Source organism: Coregonus clupeaformis, chromosome 20, assembly GCF_020615455.1.
Source record: "Coregonus clupeaformis isolate EN_2021a chromosome 20, ASM2061545v1, whole genome shotgun sequence".
In the NCBI taxonomy this organism is placed as follows: Eukaryota; Metazoa; Chordata; class Actinopteri; order Salmoniformes; family Salmonidae; genus Coregonus; species Coregonus clupeaformis.
In genome coordinates, this window is record NC_059211.1 from 7770507 (window position 1) to 7783634 (window position 13128).

General features: G+C 40.1%; 1 protein-coding gene across 1 annotated transcript in view; it reads right to left on the bottom strand.

The window, feature by feature from the left end:
• Window positions 1-2004: 2004 nt before the first annotated feature.
• Window positions 2005-13128, bottom strand: part of LOC121533774 (TSC22 domain family protein 2) — an 85105-nt gene continuing 73981 nt past the window's right edge. The window contains exons 2-3 of the mRNA XM_041840009.2: window positions 2885-2936; window positions 2005-2685 (exon numbers count right to left, since the gene is read on the bottom strand). Of these exons, the coding sequence (XP_041695943.2) occupies window positions 2422-2685; window positions 2885-2936 (316 nt within the window). The 3' untranslated portion in view covers window positions 2005-2421. The remainder of the gene's footprint in view (window positions 2686-2884; window positions 2937-13128) is intronic.

The following is a 13128-nucleotide window of genomic DNA, read 5'->3' on the forward strand; positions in this document are numbered from 1 at the left end:
TAAAAAAAACAAAGATTGCCACAACAGCACATTACAAGGGCATCGTTAAGATATTTTCTCCAAGGCTCAGTGATCATTACGTTCATACAGTACACCTGGCATGTACACGGTATCTCCTTCAAACAAAAAATAAAAACCCAGCTGCAAAGGTGAAATCTAAGTTCATCCCACTAAAGATGACTGATTGTACAATTATAGACCATTTTGGTTTGGTTCTAAGCCACAAAGTATGGTACAGGAAGCACAAAATACATGTAACGCAGACAGGACATACCATACAATAATTTACCAGATTGAAGCTGGAGTTGTGAAATGTGTACAATAGTTTCCGTTAAGTTTGTAAGTTATTATAGTCTAGCAGTTTTTTTATTGAAGTACATGTTGGTACACTACAATCAGAATCTAAACGTTTGCATTCATTAAAGGTCCAATGCAGCCATTTTTATCTCAAAATCAAATCATTTCTGGGTAACAATTCAGTACCTTACTGTGATTGTTTTAAATTAAAATGGTAAAAAATAAATAAAGAGCTACTTAGCAAAGAGCAATTTCTCAAGCAAGAAATTTGCTAGGACTGTCTGGGAGTGGTTTGAGTGGAAAACTGAAAATTAGCTGTTATTGGGAGAGAGGTTTGAAACTCTTTCTTATTGGTCTATTAACTAATTTACTGCATGTTGATGTCACCATGGAAAACCAAAGCTCCCTCCCACCAAAACAGGCTGAAATTTTAGGTGGTCTTTTCAAACAGCTCTTACACTAAAAGGGCATTATCCTTTTCACAGTATTATTCCAACCTCAGTGTGGAAATATAAAATCACGTTTTTGACTGCACTGGGCCTATAAATACGGTAACATTTGCAACTTAACAAAACTTTTTTGGTCTGCATATGAAATTCAAAACACTTTACATGAACAAAAAGATGGTTCAAACTCAAATTCTGCTAGTGTGTGCTTCTGACTCTCCCTTCCTCTTAATCCCTCGTTCTCTCTCCCTCTCATTTCCTTTCTCCTTCCGCTCTCTTTCTATCTGCCAGCTCTTTGCTGTCCTTTACCCATCATTCACAGACTAACTTTATGTTACAATAAGAGTGCTGGATAAAAAGATGAGGTAAGAAAGTGGTTTGATTATAGATCATGCAGAACATGCTAAACAGCAACAAAAAAAACAAGGAAGTAAAAGAAAAAATACATATAGAAGTGTGCATTAAGAAATACAATAATTACACAGCTCTGAGTCTTTGGTTACAAAGTAGGTTGAACAATTTCACAGCTTTCTTTACCCCCAGCCCAGAAAGTAAATATGCGCAATATAATTTTTTTAACGTTGGAGAAGTATGGCAATTGTCTTTCAATTTTGCCGACAAAGAAACTATAGCAAAGGAAATTAACAGTTTTCTTCATCAAAATAACCACAGAAGATTCATATCTCAAGAACTGGCGTTCACCTGTACAAACCCTCTATGCTTTTAATACTTTATACTCTTTACAAAATGTACATTCAACCTGGATTTAATTTCATTAAGTTAACTGCCTTTTAGTGTTAGCGGTGCAATGCCATGGGAAATTGCCTTTTTAAAGAACCTATTGCATTTACGGAACTACTTTTTGCATTAGACTACCAATTGACTGCCTGACCGATAATCTAACATACCAGAAACCAAAAGAGAAACTTGTTCTTGTAATAACATATGCATTTCTGTGACATTGTTCATTTACATTATGAAAATAGTATCCCTGAAATAAATAAATGCAAACATTAAAACTGAACTAATGAAGGTATTTTTTGATTTGTGTCAAAGTGGGGTGGCTATGGGAAAACTAGTTTTGGTCTTCTCACGGCGTGAGACACATTCCTCCTCCTATGGTGGGGTGAATCTTCTCCTCCACCTCAGTCTCTATTTTTCGTTCTCATTCCCCCAATCTTTTCCACTCGCTACCAACAACCCAGTGTGGAGGGGGGGATAGGAAAACAGTCAAGGGCCTCCCAGGATGTAGGAACCCCCCCCCTGTTTTTCGGACTCTTTGACCACCTCCACTACCGCCACCATGCGCCGCATTGCCTCTCTCCCCCCGTGGCCCTGCACCGCACTCCTCCCTTGGCCAGCTCCCCAGCTCCCCAACTTAACGCGGGATTCCCGGCCAAAAGAAAGCTATCACAGGATGATGATTGTCTAATACTGGGAAGGCCCGACGACAGCAGCAGCACGCACAATGAAGCATGGCTCTTCACGCGAGTCAAAGACAAGGGTGTCAAACGAAGGCTGATTTTGATAGTTTTTTGCTTCTCCAAAAAACAAATCAAATGAAGTTCTGAGCTCTTTTTTTATGTTGCAAGGCGGCGGGAGAGGCAGGGGTTGGTTGGTTGTTTGTTGGGGTCTCCTCCTCCCGTATGTCGGGGAGGTGTATTACGAGGGCAGGGGATCACACAGAGGTGACGTTGGGCTGCTGGGGCAGGCTGAGAGGCTGGGTTGCACCCTCCAGGGGGGTGTTGGTATTGGCGTTGTTGTTATTGGTGGGGTGTAGCTGCTGAGACAGCTGGGTGAGCTGGTCCATGTTAGCCAGGGACTTGAGCACAGCGTTCTCCTGCTCCAGCTGAGAGTTCCTCTCGTACAGTTCCTTGATCTGCTCCTTCAGCACCTCCACCTCCTCCCGCACTGCGTACATCAGGTGGCTCTTCACTAGGTCCTGAGGAGAGAGGTCTGCCATTAGCACAACAATTAAGGAACATAGAACACTGCACACACACTACAGAGAGGGCAAGCAAGAGAGATATACTACTATGTCATACGTTACTCACAAGCTTTATCAGGTCAAATCATGTACTTCAACTTTTCAATATGTTAGTAGTGCCTAGTTAGAAAGTAAAACAAAGAGATGCACTCACCATTGCTTGCTCGATCTTGTTATCGATGGCTACAACACTGGCTCCGGAAGCACTGTGGAGAAAGACGAAGAGAAAAATAATGTTAATACCGAAGGAATGAGGAAGAGGCCACCCTATTCCTTTGAAGAGAATCATCAAATCATCTATTACACATTCAAATGCATGTTTCCATTTTCAACGATGACTGTCACCAGTCAAGCCTACGCATGTCAAAAATGACATATGATTTCCCCTTTACTTTGGAGTAGAGCAGAACTGCTTTTCCAGGGGACACTACATTACCAAAATTATGTGGACCCCTGCTTGTCGAACATCTCATTCCAAAATCATGTGCATTAATATGGAGTTGGTCCCCCCTTTGCTGCTATAACAGCCTCCACTCTTCTGGGAAAACTTTCCACTAGATGTTGGAACATTGCTGCGGGGACTTTCTTCCATTCAGCCACAAGAGCATTAGTGAGGTTGGGCACTGATGTTGGGCGATTAGGCCTGGCTCACAGTCGGCGTTCCAATTCATCCCAAAGGTGTTCGATGGGGTTGAGGTCAGGGCTCTGTGCAGGCCAGTCAAGATCTTCCACACCGATCTCTACAAACCATTTCTGTATGGACCTCGCTTTGTGCACAGGGGCTTTGTCATGCTGAAACAGGAAAGGGCCTTCCCCAAACTGTTGCCACACAGTTGGAAGCACAGACTCGTCTAGAATGTCATTTTATGCTGTAGCATTAAGATTTACCTTCACTGGAACTAAGGGACCTAGCCCGAACCATGAAAAACAGCTCCAGACCATTATTCCTCCTCCACCAAACTTTACAGTTGCCACTATGCATTCAGGCAGGTGTGTTGACGTTGCTTCCAGAGGCAGTTTGGAACTCTGTAGTGAGTGTTGCAACCGAAGACAGACGTTTTTTTACATGCTACGCGCTTCAGCACTCGGCGGTCTCGTTCTGTGAGCTTGTGTGGCCAACCACTTCGCAGCTGAGCCGTTGTTGCTCCTAGACGTTTCCACTTCACAATAACACCACTTACAGTTGACCGGGGACAAACTGACTTGTTGGAAAGGTCGCTTCCTATGACAGTGCCACGTTGAAAGTCACTGAGCTCTTCAGTAAGGCCATTCTACTGCCAATCTTTGTCTAAGGAGATTGCATGGCTGTGTGCTCAATTTTACACACCGGTCAGCAACGGGTGTGGCTGAAATAGCCGAATCCACTAATTTTAAGGGGTGTCCATATTATGGCTGTGGCGGTCATGACATTTTGTCATCTGGTTATTGTCATGCAAAAGAGTGCAGGTCTCATGGTAATTGACCATTAAATAACAAACACGTTTAGCATTTCCAGGCCTCCAGCATACAAGCCGCTGATGCATGCCTTTGGAACATCTACATAAAAAAAAGTCTAATAAATCAATTTAATATACAGAATCACAAAAAAATCCATTGTTTTAGTCAGGTTTAAAGAAACATTATGATATGCCGTAGGCTGTAGGCTTGTTCATTTAGCTTACAAGATATGCTTATAAGTCCCGTGCCATTATTTTATTTTATATGATTTTATAGTAAGAAAAAAATAATTGAACTTAGCTGAATAAAATAGAAAGGATATTTTTCCCATTACGGCGCGAGTGCGCATATGAAATGGCTATGTTGAGCGTAAAAGTGATAATTTGAAACCGGTCCTATATGCTAGATTTAGAGTTATTTGGCAACTTTAGTTGTGAATGATACAAATCTTAGAATGTCTTAGAAATCAAAACATATAGTGCGACTATAGGCTATTCATGATAGCAAAATACTTCCCCAGGCTGCACACAGCTGTTTACTCATCAAGTGATCATATTATCACCCATCAGACTATTCTCAGTTTAATCTTGTCTTTACTAATCTGTAAAATTAGTTTTGATTTAGAATGACCCATTATCAAATGGGCAGGAACAGGAGCAGGGAAAAAATACGTCATCTTTATGCACTTGAATAGCGAATAGATGCAGCGCACTTTCCCGCTGGTCCGTTTTGTAGGCTACTTCGGTTTTATAGCGGAGCTGTGCTTAATATGACCAGCTGAGAAATACAGTACCAGTCAAAAGTTTGGACACACCTACTCATTCAAGGGTTTTTCTTAATGTTTTACTATTTTATACATTGGCCTCATAAGCCTATGCATATGCATAAGATCTAATATGCGTATGGGTGTTTTCAATTAATCATCATCGTGTAGCTGATGTGATTTTTTGATTTCATTTGCATTAATGTCAGAGTGGTTAGAGGGACAATAGAGCCCAGAGTACCAGGCCATTAGGACCTGATGGTAGTTAGCAAGTTGTGTACTACCAAAGCATGTCCAGAGTGCATAAAAGGAGATTACCTTGACTCAACTGTCACATGGAATTTTACTGCGGTCATAACTCACGACTGCCGGTGTGGCGGTAATATGGTTACCACCACAACAACCCTAGTCCACATACTTTTGTATATATAGTGTAGGTACAACTCATAAATTGGATGTTCATGTGTATTCAGTGTTTAAGTAGCACTTTGCTAAAGTCATCTGTTCATCCATGCAGAACGCAAGGACTTGTTATGCACAATCCTGTTCAAGACCACATTGTCAATGTCTGCTTTTCCAGCATATAAAATAATGGTGCCTCTAGTAAATAGCAGGCTATGCACATTTTGGATTTAGGCTAGTTTATTTACATGTAAAGGGGTTTTAAGCAGGCCAGATGTTTGGGGTTTAGGCTTATGGCCCGGTCCTGGCCGATATGCCGCCCTAGGTGAGACCCCAAAAAATTGCTGCCTTCCTCCTATCCCCTCAAAGTAGAATAGTAGCCGAGGCTATACAGTGTCAGCCTATGAATGCCTATCTATGTGGTTTGTAAAACAGGCTGTTGCATTGGGTTTATAGTCCTGATACCTGTCAAACACTGAAGACAAAAAATTCTGGCTATTCAACCTCTGAATATCAGCTACCATAGGCGTAGCTGATTGAGTTGCTGCTGTCAGTGAAAAGGATCTAATGAAGATGTGTCTTGAGTATCATTTGAAATGTTGAGACAAGAAGAAGGGGAGGGGTCGGTGGGAGGGTGGCAAAGATATAGGCGCATCACTCTCCAGAATGCACGCAGCTCTCCAGAATCCGCTCAGCTGTCTCCCGCCAATTCTTGCTGCATTAATTGTTTTATTGTGTGAATTGTTTGCCCTTTAATTGTTTATTTGTATAAATTCCCCATTACATATTTCACCAGTAGTAAATTTACTGTTAATCCCCGTCATTTGGTTAGGTCTACATTCAGTTTCTGTTAATGATTGTATTAATCACAGTCATTTACTGTTCTCATTCTTGGAGTGGAAACGTTGTTTGCCGGTTCACAAGCTACTACACTTGTAAGAAATAGTTCATCACAGTATTTGAAAAATCTTTCCAAAAATCTTTCCAACACTCTCCCCCTCGATAACCACCAAGTCTCGGTGTGAAAGAGCAAAATGTCATGCTCTGATGATCCCATATATCCAGTGGAAACGTCATAAAATGCCTTAACACTTTTCCCTTGCCGGAATAGGCTAGTTGATACAGTGTTGGAAGTTTGCTAGCAACAGACCTAGTTGATTGATTTGATACAATGTAGCACTTCACTAGCAATATCTCAAGTCAAATATGGTACTGTCCATATGTAGCTTGTTTTTGGTCGCAGGTTCAGGTATGGCTGAAGAATTGCAACATTTACCTGGAGCTAACTCAGCAAATAGCATTGCTGGGTGATTTAAAAAGTCATAGTCAATCGATCAATAATAATAAAATAAAAAGTATCTTTAATTTACAATATGTAGAACCTGTGAGAATAGACATGTTCAGAACTTTTGTGAAACATCACAGCACAGTTGAAAAATATATGGCAAATAGAAATCTAAACTGGATGGTGTTCAGAGATAGACGGGAGGGGTTGAGTGAAGCTGAAAGATGGGACAAAAAACAAACAAAAGATAACTATTGTAAAATATTCTGTGTCCGTAAAAATGATATAGTATGTATAAGTTGGAAGTAGAAGCCTAAGTGTTGTTGTCCATTAGTTTACACCAATTAGGGGAGGGATGGTAGGGTTAGGGGGGAAATAATAAAGGATTCTTTATTTTTATTTTTTTTGCTCTATAATTTATATATTCACAACAAAAATATGGGGGATTGGAAATTATGCAGACAATAACATTGATGGAAGCCAAAAGCTGATCTACCCCCTAAATTGTTATTATTCTTTTTTATGATTTTTATTTTGCTTAAGTCAAGACAGATAGAAAGGGAGGCAGACAGGCGGAGTACATAGATGAATGTGATTCAAAGAACCAGAATTTTTATCACAATATTCGTACTGTTTTTAGATAGAAAGGGAGGCAGACAGGCGGAGTAGATAGATGAATGTGATTGAAAAACCAGAATTTTCATCACGATATTCTTACTGTTTTTATTTGTCGGCTATGTATTTTTACTTAGTTGACAATGCTGAATTGGCCAATTTGGTCTATAGGCTATCTCTGAGTTTCATGCGCTCATTTCTTTAGCCGGCAATGGCTCATGATGTAGGCCTATCAATATGTCCATATGGCAGAAGCTGGTGCTCTCGCATTAGTTGAATTTTTACTTTGATATTTTTTATCATTTTAATTCAGAATTGTATTATTAATCACGTGACAATCATTTTGAGAAACAACATTGGTATTATTGAAATGAAACTGTTCCATGAAAATGCGAATATGAATATCATAACTGTCACGCAGAAACTCACGTGCCTCGCCGCCTATGTCAGCTATAGCCCTACCTATGTTTATCAGGCATCTCGTTCTTGGAAAATGCAGTTCATATTTTCTTCTTCGCCATGATCTGCTCAGAAATAGACTAATGAAATCCGTAATTATCATGACACTATAGCCCACTGAGTGAAACTCCTCGACAGCAGTTGTGAGTAGTCTAATTTCATAGGCTATTGTCCATTTTACTTTGACCTGTCCTGTTTTTAGGATATGGTATGTTTGTTAACATGTTAATTCATATTCACATCGAAGCATTTTTTTTTGTTGATAGGGCGCCATTTAGGCAATTTGATCGGAAACACGCATGATGTAAAAAGTGTCCATCTCATGACATTGTCATACATTTGGTCGCCCTGTAGGAGACCGAAACGGCCACAGAGGCTATATACTCTCCACTGTATAGGCTACATGATTTATGTTAGATGACTTTGACGGAGCGGTGGTGGCACGCCGCAGTATGGACACGATACATATTTTGCGTCCCTGCCTTTAGCAAAGTGGGCACTGCTTATCATGGGGCATCATCAGCGCTCACCTTAATAGCCCACCACTGGGAGAGAGAAGTTTTCATAGTTTTGGGGCAGAATTATGTGAGGTGTTGTTGGAGGTGATTCTTGGTCAGTTTAGCTCGGGAAATGCCGCCCTTGTCAATCTGCCGCTCTAATCCTGCCTAACGGCTCGTGTACACTAGCATGCGGTAAATTGCCGCGTGCCTTTTTGGCCCCCCAGAGTGACTCGCTTGTGGGCGTACTGGCAGCATATGGCAGCATGTTTGATTGTGCGTCAAGAATTCAGCATAGCAAGTTTGTCTGAAGGTCTGGTTATTAAATGGGTAAATAGTTTAATCCATTCTCCATTTCATGAATTTATTCACAGGTAAATAGTAATATGCTCTAAACCGCTCTGGTGACAAAAACTTTGAGCCCTGTTTCCAATCGTCCACATGGCTGGGAGAACCTATTCAAGTAAGTAAATACATTTCGAAAATGTAAAAAAACCGATGTATTATTAGCTAACTAGCTACAGTGCAGGCTAACTCAAATTAGCTGCTAACGTAGCTAGCTAGCTATCTAGCCAACTTTACATACTGTATAGATAGCTAGCTAAGTAAATTAAATTTGACCAGCTACCTAACTTCATATTAGCTAGCTATCTTGATGTATTCATCACTGTAAAAAACAAACTCCAAATGCATTTGTAGGTAGCTAGCTAACTGCCATGGAGGAGGGTGAAAGGATAGCAGCCCCATCTGTCAAAGTGAGAGAGCAGGCTATTCTGGATAGGGCAGGTACTTTTGTGTAGTTCCAGTCCCTAGAAGTGAGGACGGAGATAATAGTAACATAATATTCAGTGCGGTCTAATTTGAGTGTTTCTTGTGAGGTTTTCTGTCCTCAGATACAGAGAGATGAAGAGGTCCCAATGAAGAGCAGTGGTTCTCAGTCCTGGTCCTGGGGACTCAAAGGGGTGCACATTTTAGTTTTTGCCTTAGCACTACACAGCTGATTGAGTCATCATCAAGCTTCAAGTGGTATTTCTGAATTAATTTGTGATGCTATCCTTGATATGATCCTGCTATTGTCACATGCGACACATGCACGTGTGTGCACATGCATCTATCTATCCAATGTTATCAAATCAAATCCAATTATATTTGTCACATACACGTTCAGCAGATGTTATTGCGGGTGTAGCGAAATGCTCGTGTTTCTAGCTCCAACAGTGCAGCATATCTAACAATTCACAAAATACACACAACCTAAAAGTAAAAGAATGGAATTAAGGAATATAGAAATATTACAAATATTATGATGAGCAATGTTGGAGTGTCAGACTAAAAGTTCCTGTTGAACATTGTCTCTTTAACTACCTTATTTTCTCAATAACAGTCTCTCTCCTTCACTTCATCCCTCTCCCCCCTTCTCCCTAAATCCTCTAGGTTATATCAGCTGTGCTGGTGAACCCCTCCCGCATCTGAACTGGCTGACACAGAGGGCACAGGATGATCAGAGGTGAGAGGTCACTTGGTCGGATCAACAGGAAGTATTATTAAAGGGATGCTTTACATTGAAATACAGATAGAGATGTAGTAGTCCCAGAGTTAATGATAAAACTTTAGTTTTGCATTTCACCTCCTGATGATTATGATGACTGACAGTGTTAGAATAAAAAAAAACACAAGGCTTAATCATGCTCTCTCTCTCTTTCTCCATCTGTCTCTCGTCTGCAGGTATGTTTTGATGTGAGAGAGGGTGCCAACCCCCAGTCCCGTCATCACCATCTCACCCGCTCTTAAGATAACCTTCGGGCCAACTGGGGGTCCAAGGCTGTTAGGAGACACCGCTAGAGACACTATTATGTAATTGTGATGAACTGAGAGAATATTAGAGTAGCACTGTAATTCATTAATCATATGCCGTCTTTTCTGCTCCTCTGTTCTTACCTCTTTCCCTTTCTGTCTTTTACACTCTTTCTTACACCTCTCTACCCACCTCCTCTGTTTTTATAATGCACACCAGATGTGCATTGAAGTACAGATTGAACTTGTATTTAGAATATAATATTACAATTATAATATTTATAATGCATGTATTATGTATTTATAACACTTGGATAATGAACTTATTTCAATAAAGCGTTTCACATTCTCTACTGGTTGAAATTAAGTCTCATTTGATGAAATACTACACATATCCTGTGTCCTCAGATCAATGCAGATGAAGGGAGTTTGACATTGAGATGAACCGGTTTTAGAGTATTTACATGATGCATAGGAAGTGTAGTGTACTGTTTCTTAAATTCTGTTTCTGTATACATAACTTACAAAATCAGCCTTTAACTACTTAAATCATGTTTCTAGTCTACTGCATAGTTACAATGTGTAACCATTGATGTCCCACGACCAGGATTGGTAAATACTGTTGAAGTGTATAATTGTAATGCAGACACAGCATCATTCAAAGAATGGAGTTTGATACTCCTGGTATTGGATATGACTGAAAAAGAATGTCTCACAGACATTCATACCTTAACCGCACTTTTATTTGCCAAGGTAGACTACATGATCAGTGAATATATTAAATGTACAGGCTACAATGTGGGGATCTCATGCTTGGTAATAACTACATGCATATAGGACTTGCATCCTTGGCACAATAAAGTTATATTATATTCTACTCAATCCGTATGCTTCATTAATGCCATTCTGACTGTTTTGAAGTCGATCCAACAGGCTATGATAGCTGAGGTTCACAGCTAGGTTCTGAACTAATATTTATACTAAATGTTTTAGGGTCCATACACAGATCGGCTACATAGCTAGCTACACATCCATAGGCATACAGGTAGTTTTATACTCCACTACACAATAATCAAGAAAATAGTTAGCTAGCTATGTTACTTCAGCTGCATTGCATGGGAAATATCATCAAGGCAAGCTTACATTTACATTTATTGTTACACTTACACAATTGTACATTACATTTGCAGTAAATGCTTTATCTAGCTAGATTCTTTATATCCACTGTTTCATAAGACGACAGCCTGGTTTGCTGGTTTTCTCAGGAGTCCCTAAAACATTAAACAACACGAATTACAATGTCATACACATGTCACAACACCCATAAAGCTAGCTAGCTAGCTGGCTAATGTTAGCTAGTCAGATAGCTTGCTAAATAGCGATTTTGGTAAATTAAGTTTATGACAAGAAAATATGCATAATCGTTTGTCTCTACATTAACTAATATATTCCTCTAAACTGTACATTTATTACATGACTCGTTAAGACGTTATAATTACTTACATTTGCTTCCATCCTAGTATTTTTGTCAGCCATCTTTGCTGAAGAAAGTCACCAGCGATGGGTCGCTAGCGTCAAATTCGTCATGGGAACCACTCGATATGATTGGTCATGGGCCAGCGTTCAACGCTGGTGATTTCCATAAAGCTTTTTCACTGCCTTCCACGCCACGTCCGCACCGCCCAACGGTCCCTCGCCCATTGCAAATGAATGGGAAGTGGCGTTTCACCGCGCAGCACGGTGTGCTATGCACTTTCAATAGGCATCAACGCGCCAATCAGCAGTTGAAACAATAACAAAGCATCCTCCCCCCACCCCTGTTTCCGTAAAGCAGCTAAGGGATAAGGCTGGAGAAATGTAACCACTCAATTTACATAGACAGAGCTATGGATGCAAGGACTGACTATCCATGATATCAAAATTATAGTTTCAACCATGTTTTGAGGCTATATAGTTCGTTTATATTTACTTTGTTTACAAACATTGGAGTGAAATAAGCTTATAGTTTGGGTTCTGATGGGGTACGACAGTTGAACTAAAGCTCATGAGGCATTTATAAATTATATTCTTCAAGAATCAATGAGTACATTTAATTAATTAAGTTCAAAAATGGATAAAGCAACTGCAGATTGCCCCTTCAGATGCACAATGCACCATCTACCTCTACAGGGCACCGCGAGCCTTGTCGGCACACCCTGTGCAAATACTCAAATATGATTTCTAATGCAGTACATACAAAGGCCAAGGATTAGGGAATAAACGAATTCGCATAAAATAGTTATAGTGAATAATATAAAAACATGTTGTTGGGCACCTGGTGGTCACTGCATTCTAGAGGCAGAATAATAACATGCCATGCAAAACAGAAATGATCAAAAACTGATTGCTATTGGAAGTTGAACCTTGTATTATTTCCGCTTCTAATGCAAATCAAAATCATACCTAAATGGACTAATCTCACAACGGTGCATCTCTTTTTGATGCAAATGCACAAAAGTCGCGCAGTGCTCTCAACCACCGTGTGTGGTGAAAACTGTTGGGAAAAAATGTTTTCAAACACCATCCTCCGAATAAATATTTCTCCTTTCAGATGTAATACAATACAAACCTATACTTTTTTGGCATGTTTTATCTTAACAGGTTTGAGGATAGTATTAGTTGCAATCTTTTGTTGTCTAATCGACATTACAGTCGAATACACTGCGTTTATTGTACCCTTTTATGATGGTTCCATACCTCTCGTTTATCGCTCCGTTTAAACCCTTATCCTTATAGAAAATGCACAATACTCACTTCGTTCAGTGCCCAACGTCTCGTTGACACATTAAATAATCTCACAGGTCGCTATTTAATCCCCAAAGGTTGTCGTTTTAGATCCCTTTACAAAGACCAATGCGCCATCGCTGCCTTTCCTGTACAACACCGCCCTGTAAACGCACGACTGAACAAAGCGGCTCGCGCGCAACACGCCGCTAGAATGTGCTCTGGCAAGATAACATTTTGTGCAGGTCTGTAGAAGTTTCCTATTAATGTGATTTAATATTTTACTGATACAGCTGAATACATTTAATTGTATTCTTCCTCCATATTCACGGGTGAGGTAAAACTATACGGCCCATGCTGTTCTGCTCCAAAACATCGGAAGT